The sequence below is a fragment of the Podarcis filfolensis genome (assembly GCF_964270895.1).
Source record: "Podarcis filfolensis genome assembly, chromosome: 12".
Lineage (NCBI taxonomy): Eukaryota > Metazoa > Chordata > Lepidosauria > Squamata > Lacertidae > Podarcis > Podarcis filfolensis.
Window position 1 is genome coordinate 9,783,584 of NC_139614.1, and position 18,046 is coordinate 9,801,629.

General features: G+C 43.4%; 1 protein-coding gene across 3 annotated transcripts in view; it reads right to left on the minus strand.

Annotated features, from left to right (window-relative positions):
- The window catches only part of PDCD6IP (programmed cell death 6 interacting protein), a 28,576-nt gene extending 12,941 nt beyond the window's left edge, over window positions 1–15,635 (minus strand). The window contains exons 1-8 of one of the 3 annotated variants that reach the window (XM_083577726.1): window positions 15,234–15,635; window positions 10,633–10,687; window positions 9,843–9,912; window positions 9,379–9,506; window positions 8,120–8,273; window positions 6,179–6,279; window positions 2,651–2,767; window positions 235–457 (exon numbers count right to left, since the gene is read on the minus strand). In XM_083577726.1, coding sequence (XP_083433852.1) covers window positions 235–457; window positions 2,651–2,767; window positions 6,179–6,279; window positions 8,120–8,273; window positions 9,379–9,506; window positions 9,843–9,912; window positions 10,633–10,687; window positions 15,234–15,439 — 1,054 coding nt within the window. In that variant the 5' untranslated portion in view covers window positions 15,440–15,635. Of the gene's footprint in view, window positions 1–234; window positions 458–2,650; window positions 2,783–6,178; window positions 6,280–8,119; window positions 8,274–9,378; window positions 9,507–9,842; window positions 9,913–10,632; window positions 10,688–14,214; window positions 15,066–15,233 lie in introns of those variants that run through there. The other 2 variants (XM_083577725.1, XM_083577724.1) reach the window with 2 other exon arrangements.
- Between the last annotated feature and the right edge of the window lie 2,411 nt (window positions 15,636–18,046).

Consider the following 18,046-nt stretch of genomic DNA (forward strand, 5'->3'; position numbering starts at 1 on the left):
GCAACTGCTCAGTGATAGGCAAACTAAACTCTTTCAGAAGCAGTTTGTCCATCTTCAAAATGGAAAGATTACCAATACATCTCACAATAGCACTGAGAGATTAGCAATAAAATACACCCCCTTGAACATTTAGTGAAAAGGTGGTAAATCCAAAAACTTAAGTCCAAAATTTAGAAAGGTACTGTTGGCTGTAATGTATGTTAAATGGTAGACTGCAATAAAAAGCCTGCTTACCAGTAAATTTCTGACTCAAGGGGACAACAACTGGAGTGGCTTTCACAAGACTGGCTTTTCCAATAGGCTCTAGATCTTTAAGATCAGGTATCCTGTCATGATAGATGAAGTCATTGTCCTTCTTAGCAGCTGTAAGTGCACGGCTGATTTTATCAGACAAGTCTTTTACATTTATATATTCATCATAGCGAGATGCCACTGTTTTTACTAGATCGGCAGCATGCTAAATTAAAAATAAAGTTAAAGTTAACACTTGGTTTCTACATACAACTGCAATATTTAATATAGACACAATCATGACTATAAAGGTAACATACACATCCAAAAGAGTTTGCAAGGTGTTTGCCCGGAATTTACAGAACCAAATCTTTAGTTTCTACTCCAATGCTTTCTAACATATTGTTCAGATATCCTCTTTTACAGTGCAATACTGTACATGCCTACTCAGTAAGCCCTGTTGTACTTCATGGGACTTACTCTCATGTAAGTGAATATGGGATTGAAACTTTCAATGCCAGTAGAGTTAAATATCTAAACTGATTCCCAAAAGATACACTTCTGTTTCAAGCTAGGTCAAAGTCCCTAACAAACACCCAGCAATAAAAAATAAACCCAATAAAAATGAATAAACCGTAGTATGTCCAGAACATGTTACTCTTATAGTGCTCAGGTGCCTTTTTAGTGGCAATATATTTGCTGCAAAAAAACCAGCAGAATCGACCTTTTCCTAGAACAGGAGGAAGAGGAAATATGAAGGGACAAAAAGCTTGGTATTATAAACAGAAACGTGTCTGAATATACACACACATGCTTATTCACATTAAGCATATAACACCAATCCTGGCCTGACTGCACTGGCTGCCAATTAGTTTCCGGGCCCAATTCAAAGTGCTGGTGTTGACCTATAAAGCCTTACAAAGCTCAGAACCTCAATACCTCTCCCCATACAAACCGACCCAGACTCTGCTCTTGTCATCCATGTCCCCCTTCCCTAAGAGGTTTGGTGGGTGACAATGCAAGAAGAGACCTTTTCTGTAGTGGCTCCCATTTGAAGAATGCTCCCCCCAGAGAGGCTCACCTGGTGCCATTATCGCATGGCTTTAGGCACCAGGCAAAACCATTCCTTTTTTACAAAGGCCTTTGGCCATTAAATAATCTATGGCATGTTAAAGGTGTGGTGCAGGGGAGATAGTTATGATGATGATTTTACTATTATGCTTTGTGCTATGTTTTCATTACTACGCTCCATAAAATGAGTTCTTAACGTTGTTCACCACCCTGGGATCTTTTCATCAAAGGCAGTATCTAAATTGAATAAATAAAATAATAACAATAACCCTTATTGTTATTATCCTTCTTTCAATGTCACTGTGGAAGCCACTAGGAGTAATGAAAGCCACTTCCATCTTAAAATGTTTATTTTTGCTGTGGATCTCACCTCCTTGGAAGGGAGAAGGTTTTGCTTTGTCTGTCAACCTTAAAGTCTTTGGCTCTTATCTGAGACAGTTCTTACTATGTTAAAGAAGCAGCATATTTAATTCTTGCCATCAGGCTGCAGTTCAATAGAAAGTGCTAATGGGAGGGTAAAGGATTCTCGTGGTGTGTGCTTGAATGGCAGCTTTAACACAGTCGTGGGTTGTCATGGACAGAGCAGCATTGCTTACCTGGCCTCCCAAAACCACAAGTTGCTGCTGGTTACTGAGAGTGGAAGGTTTGAGTCAGCAGGCCTTTGGTAACTGGCAGTAGTATATTAACATTGGAAAACCAGGCAAGCAATGCTCCTCTGTCTACCACTACTGATTCAACCCCTGGAAAGCATGGCAAGGGGAAATGATTTCCAGGACAATTGCTCAAGTGGTATATTTAACACATGTGGCTGCAGCTCAACGAATCTCACAATTTTCTTTTACAATCCCTTGGATTGCTTCTGCGGAACACAGTTTGAGAAACTCTGTTTCATCCTATAGAATTATCATCCAGTTAATTTTTTAGTGTCAAAATGGAATACAGTGGTACCTCGGGTTAAGCACTTCATTCGTTCCGGAGGTCCGTTCTTAACCTGAAACTGTTCTTAACCTGAAGCACCACTTTAGTTAATGGGGCCTCCCACTGCCGCCACACCGTCGGAGCACAATTTCTGTTCTCATCCTGAAGCAAAGTTCTTAACCTGAGGTACTATTTCTGGGTTAGCAGAGTCTGTAACTTGAAGCGTATGTAAACTGAAGCGTATGTAATCCGAGGTACCACTGTACATTAGTTAACACTGTTGCAGGCTTGGACTTCAGCCTCCTAATTGAGGTTGAAATCAGATGCAAGATGATTTTTAAAAGTCTTCAGGACCCCACTCCCATATACTTAAATCTTTCTAGAGCTAGAACCAATTACAGCATTCTAAAAAGGAAATGACGTTACTCACTTGCAATCTTGAGATTTCTTCGCCAAATTTCTTCTGTTGCTTTGCCAAGATAGACTGGTGGTATTCTGCATTGGCCTGCATTATGCAGTGTTTTGCTGCCAGAACAGGAAACACCTCCTGGAAATAAAAATACTGACCAGGGGAAAGTCCAACCACATAAACCATCACAGACAACATGGGATGCAGGAGGAAAGAGGAAGAAGAACAGGACATTAGAGTCACCCAATTAATGGTTTAGAAAGGTTAAGACATGAGAAGCCATGGACACCCACCCATGTAACATTACATGGATGAAGTTTGGTGGAAGTATGAGCACAGCTCTGTATAAAAATAAATATAATTTGGGCACATTTTAAATTTGCTTAGGATTTCAGTTCAGCTAACTGAACCCAGGCTTAGTAATCTTATTTAACAAAGATTAACAACTCAAATAAGAATGAGGAAGTACAGCTGGGATGCCAACCAGCTATTCCATATAGTTCCAACTATATGAACAGAAGCCAGTATAAGATCACACAAAGGAGCAATGTAGAGCCAATTTTTGCCTGTTACAAGGTTCAGAGTTATGTGGGTCAGTCCACATATGCACCTATGTACAGCTTTATTTCTCTGCATGGCAAATGCTTTTTCTTATTTGGAGCTTTTTAGCTTGGAGAAAAGGCAAAATGAGACGTGAAAGAGGTGTATAAAATTATACAAGGTGTGGAAAGAGTGAATAGAGAAATAGATTTATCCCTCTCATAACACTAGAACTTGAAGTAATGCTGAAATAATGTTGGAATATTCAGAACAAGCAAAAGAAAGAATTTCTTCACATACTGCGTGGAGAACTCCAGAATTTGCTCCCACAAGAGGTTATGACAGCCACCAACTTGGGTGGCTTCAAAAAAAGGATTAGACAAATTCATGGAGAATAAAACTATTGATGGCTACTAGCCACAATGTCTATGTTCTAACTCCATGGTCTGAGGTCTCTGAATGCAGTTACTGTACTAGGAATCACACGAGGAGAGTGCAGCTTTCAGGCTTCCCACAAACATGTGGTTGGCCACCAGGAAAACAGGATGCTGGACTAAATGGGCCATTGGCAGGCTTAAGTTCTTACTGAATATTAAATACATAGCTGCACAGAAAGAGGTAGAGATCCACTGAGCATAATTCTTCAAGAGGGAACTACTGTGATTGTGTTGTTCTTGAGAATCCCTGTGATTTGCCAATTCACATGGGAAGAATTCATCTTGAAGTTGCTGGATATGACGATGCAGAAGAGACAGTATGTGTAAACTTGACTAATGTGGGAAATGGATGCAATTGTTGAAGCAGCTTCTAATTACTTCCCTGTCAATGATTACGTATGAGGTTATACCATTCTCTATTTGCTGCCTCACTGAAAGTGCTTGTGCAACAGGAATTCAAACTTTAAAACATTCTTCCAAAGAAAGCTTTATGTCTGGTCTACAAAAAGCTTTATGTCTGGTCTATACACACAACAAAATGTGGTGGTAGAATACAGCAACGTTTTAAAAGCCTGTTGCTTTCCTATGAAAAATACACAGTCTTTAAAAATGGTCTCCACCTGCAACCAGGTTTAAGGTTAGACACAGAATAGGCTATATGTGTTGCACATGTAAACAAGGTGTAAGTTGGCATAAAATGAATGAGTCATAATTACTGAACTGCATACCAGTGCACATATTCCAAGGTCCATCCTGTTATCAGCTCCTCCTGACTTTCCTAGCTCACTCTCAGTAGCTGTGCTGAGCATGAAGCAAAGGGGCAAGTCTAGTGGAAAAGCAACACCCAGCCCTTTTACTAAATTAATTTATAAAGTGTTGACACATGAACTCAAGCAGCAACTATATCAAGGAGGGCTGTTGAAGCTGAAAACATAGCCCCTCTGAAAATTTAAGGATTAATATCCAAGCCAGCAGCAATTTCTCCTAACAAAAGCACCTTATTACTAACTTACACAGGCCCTTACAACAACTCTAGAGTTGAGACTTCATCCAAATAACTGAGACGCAAGTACAGCTAACGTACATCTTGAAAAGGAGGAAGTTTGAAATAACATTTTTGCTTTTATTACCTGTTTCTGAAAGCCATGAAATCAAGCAACAGCACACGCATACTGCCACCAAGCCTATCTCAAGATCAGTTTTTTGGTTGTGAAAGAGGATGGTACAGTAAAGACCGAAGCATAAGTTCCATTACGAAGTATGTTAGTTTGAATTAATTTTTTAGTAAAGAATTGAAACCACATTCCCAGGCAGAGGGGGAGAGTCAGAGAAACATCCCAAATAAAAATTTTGTAAAAATTTTTTTTACACTCAAGCAGTATATAAATTTAAATAAATAAACCAGATTGTCTAACTGAAGGACATACCGTATTTTTCGCCCTATAGGACGCACTTTTTCCCCTCCAAAAATGAAGGGGAAATGTGTGTGCGTCCTATGGGGCGAATGCAGGCTTTCGCTGAAGCCTGGAGAGCGAGAGGCGTCGGTGCGCACCGACACCTCTCGCTCTCCAGGCTCCAGGAAGCTATCCGCAAGCCTTGCACACCCGGGGGGAGTTCCCCCGGGCGCGCAAGGCTTGCAGGCGGCAGCCTGCAGCGCGGAGCACGGGGCGCCCTCCGGAGGATGCCCCGTGCGTCGCACAGGTGTCGGCAAGCCTTGCACGCCCGGGGGAACTCCCCCCTGGTGCGCACGGCTTGCGGGCAGCAGCCGGCAGCGCGGAGCACGGGGCGCCCTTCGGAGGACGCCCCTTGCTTCGCGCAGGTGTCGGCAAGCCTTGCGCGCCCGGGGGAACTCCCCCCTGGCGCGCACGGCTTGTGGGCGGCAGCCTGCAGCGCGGAGCACGGGGCGCCCTTCGGAGGACGCCCCGTGCTTCGCGTAGGTGTCGGCAAGCCTTGCGCGCCCGGGGGAACTCCCCCCTGGTGCGCACGGCTTGCGGGCGGCAGCCGGCAGCGCGGAGCACGGGGCGCCCTTTGGAGGACGCCCCTTGCTTCGCGCAGGTGTCGGCAAGCCTTGCGCGCCCGGGGGAACTCCCCCCTGGCGCGCACGGCTTGTGGGCGGCAGCCTGCAGCGCGGAGCACGGGGCGCCCCCCGGAGGACGCCCCGTGCTTCGCGCAGGTGTCCGCAGCCTGTCGCCCGGCGCGTGGGGCGCCCTGAAGCAGAGCGCCCCTCGCGCCGGGCAGACACCGGCCATCCCCACAAGCTCGGGGGACAGCAGGGAGGCGCAGCGCCGCCATCACACTGTTCCCCAACCTGGTTTTGGGGGGGAAATAAAGCGGAAAAAATTCCTTTATTCCCCCCCCCAAAAAAAGTAGGTGCATCCTATGGGACGGAGCGTCCTATGGGACGAAAAATACGGTAATGTTGAAGCAACAAGTTGGAATGAATCCATGTGCTTTCCTAAATCTATAACAATTAGCAAGTATTCATTGGCTTCATGTGGGATTCTTCAAAATTTAGTTACGACTCCTAAATTTTCCTTTCTTCATAAGCCGCCTTCACTAGGAAGTTACTAACCTTGGGTAATGTATCCTTGTACTGACACTGTTTGAAAGCGTCGCCGTAATAGTCAGCAGCTTGATTTGCAAGTTTAGCAATGATGGCATCTTTCATTTTATCTAAAACAAAATATAGATACCATTAAAACATATGAGTTTGAAAAGCAGTAGCAAGGCAGTACTTTTTGCATGTACAACTTACAGGAGTAAGATCATATTAAAATCCAGTGGAAATGTGTGATCTGTGTTAAAAGTTCTAAATATTTTATGTACACTAAAGCAGCCACATTGTTTAGCTTTAGGAACTTACTGCCTATTAAAGTATTCCATTCAAATCTCTTTAAATTAGTAGAATACAATATTTCTAAGAAATGTCTAAATCAAGTAATAGATTTCCAAAAGGAAGTCCAGTTATCAGACATTATATTCCACATCTACAACGTAAACTTGGTAGAAGAGCCTTACCAGGGTTTGCAAGCTCTAATCATTGCATTGTTTTGAACCACACTTTTTAAATCCAAGTATTAACTAGGCTGTTGTGTGAAAGTTATATTATAGCATCTTCAAATCTACTTTGCAAATAATCCAAATGGTTGATGCACTTCTAAAATGCATATGATGATCCATGATTCCCCCCACTACTACTGCTCCCCCCATTTTCTACTCAAACTTATAAATCAAATGTCAATATTCTGGCAATCTACTAGCCCACAATAATCTTATTAAGCTTTCAGAAACACACGATCTTAATAAAAAACAGACCAGCTCCAGAGCAAACAGTTGCTGTGCTTGTTTGTAACCAGCAGCATATTACTAATAGATTTTATTGCTCATACTATTTTGCTGGCTGCATTGTAATTTTTTTTAAAAGATGGGATATAAATGCATATATAAATAGAGCAAAATATGAAATAAATTTATCAAGTGGCCCAATCAATTTTCTACATTACTAAGGGTAAATTAATAAAAGACAATGGTTCACTAGCTGCTCCTTAGCCATAGCTGTCAAGTGTCCCTTATTTGAAGGGACAGTCCCTTATTCCAGCGCCATGTCCCGCTGCTGTCCCTTATTGATAGATGTCCCTTAAAAGTCCCTTAAATGATGTCCCTTAAATTTCAAAGGAAGCCGCTCCTCTCCCTCCCTCCCTGCCGGCCAGGGAGGAGGGAGGCTCCAACTGTGTTGTTTGGCTGTGTTGCTCACCAAATAAGAAGTCTAAGAACGACTGGGGGGTGGAGCTTGCATGCCTTGTGTGTGGCTAGTTAAAGCAAGCTGAGGGGTTTTTTGAATGCTGGACGCCATTTTGTTGCACGTGCTGCTGCAAACTTTGCAGTGCAAAGCCAGGACAGGGAGCCATCTTAAGTTGAGGCTGCATAGGCCTTGTGGTGCATGCGATTCAGATTCTATTCAGTTGAACCTCTGGTTACAAAGTTGGTTGGACAGTGTTCTCGAAGCTACCAGCATGAGTTTCACCAGACTGCAGGAGGACAGGAAGACTGGAATGCCTGGAACAGGTGAGGCTGCAGGTCCCTTATTTTGGCTGCTGGTCCCTTATTTTCAAATCTGTAAGTTGACAGCTATGTACTTAGCTGTGGTGGCAGATAAGGTTGCAGAATGTGCATGTAGAGGACACAGCGGAATATACAGGCAACCCCTATTTACGTGCATTCAATTTACATGTAGCCCCAGAAATCCGGAATTAGGGAGAAGAAACCTGAAGAGCCTCAACAAAGCGCCACTTGTAGGCTTGCAATGAGACCCTCCCCAGAGCCCGAAGGGGACATCCTCTCCAAACTCTGGGGAAGGTCTTCTCATGAGCCAGATCTAGGTTTGTTGAGACTGCTCAGCTGATCACACTGAAAAGCTTTTCATTGAAATTAGGAGCAATGCTAATTGTTGTAGTTCCTACCGTAGCAAAACAAAAAACTAAAATGTAAAAATTACAAGTAGACCATTCCATACCTCTGGTAGCTTTTAGAAAAAAGACTTCTTGAGCCTGAGCCAGCATGATTAGGCTTAGTGTTCCAACTGTATCTGGGGAGATGTCCACTGTAGGTTCTCGACTTAATGACGAGAGGACAGTATCTTTAATGTGCTGGAAGGCACCACTAGCAAACTTGAGAGAAAATGATATTCTATTAAAGACACATGTTTGATATCATGATGAACAAACATCTTGCATGTTTAGGCTTCTGCTGGTTTTGTATTTAGTAGAACTCAGATTTTTGAGCTAGACCGAGTGATGCTAACACCAACAATTCTGAGGTTGCAGCAAGACAGAGAGGCAATGCTGCTTAAACATTGAGAGCTCAAAAGTCACATTTTTTTCTAAGTCTGTAAAATATACCTCCTTTGTATTAGAAAACTATATTGTGGCCTATTTTAAATTGCGATGAAAGGGAAATCTATAAAAGTATAATTATTTAAATCATTGTGATGTCCGTGTCGATATCCAAGAATGTTGTTTGTTGTTTCTTTTCAGGACATCTGAAAAAAACTGACAGTACTCCCATCTGTGCAAACCATGAGGGTGTCAACTGATGTCTTTCCAAATTCCTTCAATGATCTCAGAATTAAGGCCTATGTACTTCCCTTAAGGTCTATGTACAGACCTTTTGAAGTATGTAGACTAACCTTCCCCAGCCTGGTGCCCTCCAGATGTTTTGGACTACAACTCCCATCATTCCTGACCACTCATCATGCTGGCTGGGGCTGACAGGAGTTATAATAACAAAAAAAAACAAAAAAACTGAAGGGTACCAGACAGATGGTGTAGACAGTTGCCATGATACAGTTAGCTGTTTCATATGCTTCCTCAGTTTTCAAAAACAGAATGGGATGAGGTAGGCTTTGCTATCCAGCAGCCTCGCATATTCCAAAGAAAAGTGAACACATGCAGTTCCAACTATGCTTTTCATAGGATTTGCTCCCTTTTAAGTCAGACTATTGGTTCCCTATCTGAACCAGAATAAATTTGAAATGTAGCATGGTGCCCTAGGGCAGCCAATTTTTATATGGCAAAGCTACAACTTAAATCCAGGTTTGCTGTGTTTCAAAGTGAATAAACCCATTGCATGTTTCTCACCACCTTGTCCAACAATGAAAGGTCACTGTCCCACAACCAAGGTGTAGCTTTTTGAATATAGACTCAATCATACATGGCCAAATTTCAAGACAACTAATAGCAATTTCAATCATATGTTAGAGAGAAAAAGAAATACCTGATAATGTTTAGCAGCAGCTTTCAATCCTTCATCACTGTCAAGATTCTGTTCTGCTGCTATCTGGCTAGCCAATGCTCCACAATTGAACAGCACACAAGTCTTCTCATAGCCCAAACTTGCCAAAGCTGAAAGAAAATATGCATGGAAAGTATGCGTTTTGCAAGTATAAATATTCTAATTAATTCAAAATTGCCTTAATGCATTAAAAAAAAAAAACAACTAACTCAACCTTGAGCTAGAGAACATATACCTGCATTCTATGTATAGAATTACATTTTCAAGAATCCCCTCCTTGTGCTCAGCCGGCTGATAAATATAAATATATGGCTTCTTTCAAATATTGATCTTTTAAAATGATGACTGAAAACATGAATTGAAAGGCTGTACAAATTTCACTTATTTTTCTGTATCTCAATACTATACAATTTAACTCAGATTTCATTTTCATAGGAGAAGCTTACCAAGTTTGACAGAACCTCCAAAGAGCGACCCTTTATCAAAAGCATCTTTCCAGGTAAAGGTTACACAGATCTGTAAGTATGAGAACAGAAAGTTAATTTCCAGTTTTAAGAAAGATATGGATCAGTCTTCCCCATCCTCTTGCCCTACATATGTTGCTGGACTCCAAGGCTCCTCAACCCCATCCAACAAAGCCAAAGGTCAGGGATGATGAGAACTGTAGTCCAAACAACACATGGAGGGTACCAGGTTTTTTTTTGGGGGGGGGGGTAATTGATGCAGGCGTTCCAAGAAAATCTAAGCAGAAATATACATGCCAAATGCAGACAAAAGTTTTAAAGCTCAAAGTAAGAATTACATTATTAAGCAAAATGCAGAACAAATTGTCAGGAAACCTGCAATGGTTTGATGGAAATGGGGGCTCTGAACACATTCACAGCAATCTTTGTCAATCTCTTCTATCAAGCAAAAGCACATCTGGACTTGCAGCCTCCACTCCAAATTAATAACTATAAGCATGTTGAACACAGTAAAGTTATTTGAACTGTCGTTAATTTTAATGGGAGTCATTTAATGATACACATGCAAATCGCTTGTGAAGCCAGTTTGCTTCAAAGCATCGGTCCCTCTTTCCACGTATACAACAGCTATAAAATGGTTGCTATTGTTCTTCAAGGATAAGACTTCAGTCTCATAGATATGAACAGAAACTGCCATCCGCTCAGTTTCATGCTGCTCTTGGGGCATTTCAATGCCTATCAAAACAATGTTTAACAAGACATAATGCATTACCTGATTCTCAGAAAATGGAAATTTTGGCTCTATGGAACACAGCTGATCATAATATCTGAAATAAATAAGTAAATATGCATAAGATTAACAGTGATGTTTGCTTTATAAAAAGTCATAAAGTGACTATCAACATACCAAGAAAACAACAATGCAGGAATTTCAACTAGATCATACATGATCCAAGTTAGATGTGAACACTTCAGAGATAACCATTTTGCGTTCTGCAGACGTTTACAGATTGCAATTTTAGCAACGTTATATCAATATATTGATCCTTGTTTAGGTAAAAATGCTTTTACTATAACCACTAAAAATACTTTCAAATCAGTCACTAAATTACTTCAGTGAATGAGCTACAGGTTGTGGACTATGGCTCTTCTTTTTATGAATTTTTATTTTATAGCAGCATTAGTTTCAAACCAAGCATGTGAATTATTATTTTTTTAAATCATGTGCTCACTTTTTTGTTTATTTTAAAACAGGAAAACCTTTGCTTTGTTTTTTACCTAGGCAGTTTCTTTTCCCAATTAATAACAAAAAAGAACATTTTCCAGAGTTACTTCTGGAAAATAAGTTTGTATGTGCCTAGCCAGTTATTCACACCTTGAAAACTTTCAGGCTGGGCCACTGAAATGCATTTTATGTGCAGCTGTCTTTCAGGACTACTTGGAAACTGCAGCTAGTCCAGAACAGTGTGGCAACATCACTAACAGGGATCATACGAACAGATCACAGCTTGCCTGTATTGAAACAACTCCACCAGCTCCTAATTAAAGTCAAAATGCTGGTCATGACATCTGAAGCCCAAAACAGCTTAGGACCCAGATATTTCTTGTAATGGCTAACTGTATCAACCCACCCACTGATGCTTATCTCTGGGTGACACCACCACCTACAGTACTGCGGGTGGATTTTTTATTTCCTGTGGTGGCGCTTCCCCTAGAGACCTCATTGCTATCATTTAGGCATCAGGTGACAGAGACATAGCCAGGCAACCCCTGTCTAGCAACAGCTGGTGCTGGTGAACCAGCTGGAGGTGAAGAAAGACAATCCATATCATGAAAACTACTTGGGCCTCAAGTGACAGAGTACACAGGAAAGGAGTCAGAAAGTCCAATCTACATACCTGGCCCTTTAGAGGGAGTGCACCCCATTAAGAATAGAGTATCTTCCGATATATTCGCAAAAATATATCACTTGCCCGATAACAAATGTTGGAAATGTAAGGATGTTGAAGGTACATTCTTTCACCTTTGGTGGACGTGCCCAAAGATTAAGGCCTTCTGGGAAATGATTTATAATGAAATGAAAAAGATATTTAAGTATACTTTCCTGAAAAAAACAGAGGCTTTTCTCTTGGGTATAGTCGGCCATTTGGTGCCAAAGAAGGACAGAACTTTCTTTATGTATGCTACAACGGCAGCGAGAATACTTATAGCAAAGCACTGGAAGACTCAAGATTTACCCACTCTGGAAGAATGGCAGATGAAGTTGATTGACTGTATGGGACTGGCAGAAATGACTGGCAGAATCCGCGACCAGGGAGAAAAGTCAGCAGAAGAAGATTGGAAGAAATTCAAGGAATATCTACAGAAATACTATAAAATTAATGAACTTTGAAAAGATGTTGATTTGAACTTTGGTGGTCTCTAGCTGTTATGATAAAGATAATGGGGATTATAATTGTTTTTGTTATTAAATTTTAAAAAGTTGAGTGGAAAATAAGGTGATATTCTAAAAGGAATGTTAAGAGATTAGGATTTGCTGAATTAACAAATTGAATTAGAGAACAAGAAGGGGAGGTATGAGGAAGTCAAAGAAACATGTGACTGAAAAACTGTTATTGAAACTGAATTGTTTTTAATATTTTTCTTTTTCTTTTTGTGTTTATATAAAATTGGAAAATTCAATAAATATTCATTCAAAAAAAAAAAAAAAGAATAGAGTATCTTCCCATTTCCCGTATTTAAGTAATACCACGCCACAGAACTTCTGACTTGTCAGGATTCATTTTCAGCTTACTGGCTTCAATTAAAGCCATTACTACATCTATGCACTAAAAAAAAGGCACAGCGCATTCACCAAATGCAGATTATGCAAGAAACACAGCTGAATGTTGCTCAATTATTGGTGGCACTTTGCTGCAAATCTCCAGGTGCCTACTCCTGATGGCTTCATACACAAATCAGAAGAGCATAGGACAAAATGGCCATAGGGCAAGTAAGCAAACACACCTCCTCACTGCCACTCTTTGTATTTGGCCCCGTATGTTGAAGCCAAACCACGGAAACATTGAGTCTCCAGCTCCCTCATGGCTGACAGTACTCCTTCTGTCTCTCCCCCAAGACAGGTCAATCAAGAGTGACTAAAGCAGTTTTGGTGGTAAAACCAGGCATTAGGCCAGTTTGAAATGTAGTGAAATAACAAGCTTCCTACAAGCACCCTTGAAGTTGCAGCCACTTTCCTCAAGAAGGGGGGGATGTTTGCAACAAAGTTCATCTTCTGGATTCAGCCATGTTCAATGTAGCTGGTAGCACCAATTCCTGCAGCAAGGCATTAGCTACTTCCTGGACCCATCCAGTCAATACCAGTTTCCTGTTCTCATAATAGGGGTTCCCATCAGCCCAAATCTTCCCAGGTCAGACTATGGCAATAGGGTAACCGTTATCCCATCCAGTCCACTATGAACCTGATGCTCGCCTGGGGGAGGGGGTGAAGGGGGAATCAGGTCCTGTTTCATATGTTGGGTTGCTGATGAACATCATGACACAGATGATATCTAAAGATTGTCTACCCATGGTGGTCTCAGTGTAAATGCTGAAATCACCAAAAACCAAAATTCTGGGATTATTCAACACCATACCAAAAAACACCTCTGCGAGCTCAGTTTGACAGACTACTAGGTAGCTAAAGTCTAGGACAGGAATTCAACATAGCACTAAGGAGATCACAAGCATTTCTGCTTACCTAGTGGAACAATTCCCCTTCTACTCCCTCCAGGTGCTGTTCTGGGGGTTCTCCTGACCCCCCTCATGCGTATTTAGGGATGGCGGGGGGGGGGGAGGGGAGACTATTGCTAATCAAAGTGTTTGAATTGTTAAGAGCAACCATTTAGAATACATGCTTGCTCAAAAACTATATGAAGTTTCAAAATGGGAAACTTTATGTAAGCCAACCCACCCTAATTTTTAATGGCATTATCATTTATAAACTCTTCTTTCATTCTGAAAATATCCTTTTAAAATTATCTCATGGGAATTGAGACAGCTGGAGTTCTTGGCCCATTTATAAAAAATCAAAGCAGAAAAACAGGTTCTCCTACCTAGAGAATGAAGTGACTATCCCAAAAGTTTAAAAGGACTTCTCTTAGGTTGCCGCCCTGTTTGCAAAATGGAGCATAATTAATCTGCACTATTTCACTCATACTGCGCAGCATTCAAATTCAGAACGCCAAGCAGCAGGAGACAGGAAAATATAGCTTTACTGTAGCGTTTACAAAACAGGGCATTGCTAACAGCAGTCCAGAGTTTCATATGCCAGGCTGTGTTACCCTATGTCAAAGTCTGGGCAGTAGGGACACACCTAACTCTGCTGCTTTGTGCAGGGCCTTCGAGATCAATTTCTCCCGCAGTATAAACTTCTGTACGACACCCGGAAGTTCCTGCTTTACCACGGACAGCATTCCTCTCACCTTCATTGCTTTCCCATCTTCTCCCTACACATTTCCCACCTGTAACCGTTTTGTTCCCTGCCGAAAAGTTAACAGATCCCCATATAATCCAGGCCCAAGCGAAAAGGCACCGGAGTCCACGAGAAAAGACAGATGCTTGCCCCCCCCCCCCCCGCTCTGCATGGAAAGCCTTGAGCTCCATTTTCTGAACCCATTTGCTGGAGGATAAGCTCCTAATGGACACAGCGAGTCATTTCCAAGGAAACCTGCATCAGATCGCCCTGTTGGGACGTTTGTCCTCTGTCCGAAACGATGCACTTTGGGAAGAGGAAGGCTCTGAGAAGGAGCAAAGCAAGAATATAGCATGGAGGCGGGGGGGGGGGGAGTTATCGATGACAAGCACAGACGCGGAGCGGCGCCTATTTCGGAGCAGCCACTCCGGAATAAGCACTCCTTTAAAGGAGCAAGATCTCCGGAGTTGTATGATGATGATAATAATAATAATAATACCGAAGGCGAAGAGAAGGAAGGAGAAGGCGCCTCCCTCTCTGGGTTGTGTAAGAGGGCGGAAGGTAAAGTACGAGGAAGAGTATCGGTTTAAATTCGTTTAAAAGCACATTCCCAGACGGCGGATGGGAAGGAGTGCAAACCCTGCGCCGAGAGGTTGTCTTGTTAACTTTGAACCGCCGGCAACAACTTTTTTTTTTGTACCGTGTCTGAAAAAAACGAAGCGCTCGGGACGTTTGCGAGTCCGCGGCTTCCCCGCCTGGAGCAGAGGCCCAACGGCTCCGGCTCGCCGGTTGAGGGCGCGGCCGGAGCGCAGCGTCACTCTCGCCGTCACCTCACCTGTTCTCTCCCCCCCCCTCCTCCCCCGCCAACGGACGCCAACTGCCGCCGCCAACGCGCGCGCTCCCCTCCCCCGCTCGCTCACCTCAGGAGGGTCTCGAGCGAGCTCTCGTGCTTGTCGAGCGCGCGCCCGAGCGCGCTCTTGCGCAGCTTGTGGAGCTCCTCGGCGGCGCGGACGTGCTCGGCCTGAGACTCCCCGCCGGGGTACGTCTGCTGGATGAACTTGCACAGCGGCTTGGCCAAGTCCACCTCCGAGGCCTTCTTCAGCTGCACGGTAACGAACGACGCCATCTTCGCCGCCCCCGCCGGTCGGCTCCTCACTTCCTCGGCCCTAACTCAGCGGCTTCAGCGCCGAGCCCGCACTCCCAACTCACTTCCGGCCTCCGCGCAAAAGTTCCGAGTCTCTATGGTCTCCTCACGCCCGGCTGCGTCATCGTCACGCGGCTAGGCCCCGCCCACGACCGCCGCCCCCCAAAACGAGTCTCCTCCTCCGCTCTTAGCTCCGCCCAGGAGCCTTTTATACTTACTTTCCCGGCTCCGCCCTATTTTCCTCAGAGCCTGCTTTCCGCGCGCATGCGCCGTTGGCGCTTCTGTCGTTCATGGGGCGGATTGCTTCGTTTTGCGGAAGGAGGAGCTCGAACGTCAAATAATCCCGAAAGGGACCCATGTCGTGTGTCCCTTGGTTGTTGTTACAAGGGTCGGTTTTCCTCAGAAATGCCCGCTTTTGAGGGACCTCATGGCTGCCTCGTCTGCCTGGTGTCTGTTCTGCTGCTCCGTCCTTTTTCTGTCTGGTCTTTGACCTCCCTTCAAAATAAGAAAACCCTTTTTTTGTTATTTATTTCTACAATCAGAGGGCGGCTTAGGGTATAAAAACACCAAAAAATAACATCAACAAAATGGCCCCGCCATGACTATAGAGGAATGTTTTCCCCTGGTGCCTAAAGAAATACAGTAATTGGAGTTTGGCTTTTGTTGCCCAACTCTCCCATGGGACTCTGAGAAGAATGGATGGAGGCAGGATCCAGTGGAAAGCAAGGCAGATCTTTATTTTTCTGTTGCAACAGAGTTCCCTCTCTTCCAAGGAGAACAAAAGAGTGCGGGAACCTTTAAAGCCTTTTGACATTAGCCAAAGACCACCCAAAAACCATACATCCACCATACATCCACCATAAGTGGCGATCTGCAGCAGAAATCCCATCGGCCAGGATACATGAAAACAGTTGCTGTTTGTGTTACCTGGACAGCCTGACCATTCTTCTGGAATGCTTCATACTTTCGTTCCTGAATTCAGGTCCTAGGCTCACCCTATCCCTACACAAATGCCCCCTTAAGATGGGGTTTGTAAGCAGAAAAGACGACAGGAAGGTTTTCCCCATTTGCCTCCCTTAATGCAGAGGAATGTTTGAGGTTGTCGGGAGAGTCAAAATACCTTCCAGATTGCTCTCCCGTATTTTTTCAGACAAGTGGCGGAAGTGTGCATGCACACAAAAGCTCATACCAATAACAAACTTAGTTAGTCTCTAAGGGACGTGGGTGGCATTGTGGGTTAAACCAGAGCCTAGGACTTGCCGATCAGAAGGTCAGGGGTTCGAATGCCTATGACAGGGTGAGCTCCCGTTGCTCGGTCCCTGCTCCTGCCAACCTAGCAGTTCGAAAGCATGTCAAAGTGCAAGAAGAAGAAGAAGAGTTTGGATTTGATATCCCGCTTTATCACTACCCAAAGGAGTCTTAAAGCGGCTAACATTCTTCTTTCCCTTCCTCTCCCACAACAAACACTCTGTGAGGTGAGTGGGGCTGAGAAACTTCAGAGAAGTGTCACTAGCCCAGCAGCTGCATGTGGGGGAGCGGAGACGCGAACCCGGTTCACCAGATCACAAGTCTACTGCTCTTAACCACTACACCACACTGGCTGTTTACACTACACCACACTGCAAGTAGATAAATAGGTACCGCTCCGGTGGGAAGGTAAACAGCGTTTCCATGCGCTGCTCTGGTTCGCCAGAAGCGGCTTAGTCATGCTGGCCACATGACCCGGAAGCTGTATGCCAGCTCCCTCGGCCAGTAAAGCAAGATGAGTGCCGCAACCCCACAGTCGGCCACAACTGGACCTAATGGTCAGGGGTCCCTTTACCTTTACCTTTAATGAATATTTATTCCATATTTGAGGCCTTTGAATTCTTAGAACAATTTGGAGGGAAGGCACCTGGCAAGCCTTGCTGGGGAAAGCATGCCACGTACAGTGGAAAAGGCCTTGTGCTCATCTTTCCGCTCCTGTGAAGAAAGTCATTGAGGATCAGAATCTGAGTAAATTGGCCATTTTTGTAAAGAGTCCTCACAGCTGCGGGGGTGCAATATCGATGATGCCAGGAATGCCTTTGGAAGGGGGGTGCCCCTGCCAACAAGTGGGGTGCATTTTTTAGGGAAAGGGCTAATATCAGAGCTCTCAGGCTTAGGGGCTGTGTTTGTTGTAGATGTCCACCCACAACAACGTAAAGGACAATATTTTATTAGATTTGTATACCGCCCTGTGCCCGTAGATCTCAGAGTTTGCATTTTGGTTTGAATCTAGATTGGTTTCCTCCTTTAGAACTTGGACAGATGGCACTGTAATTTTTTTTTTTAAACATATTGTTTTTAAACACTGGCCTCAAGTATCAGCCGTGTACAGCAACAGGCATGATTCATGACTATATTACTTCAGTGCCAATATTTGTTAGTCAAATTCTCCATCCACTGTGGATTTTGAGGCATAAGAAAAACGGCTGTTAAATGAAAATTACATTGTTCTGATGACATCAGGTGCAAAAATAAATAAATAATCCAATGATTTGTTAGATATTTTGTTAAGCAAATTAAGTCATCGTGCATTAAGGAAGACAAAAATACAAAGGAGATTCA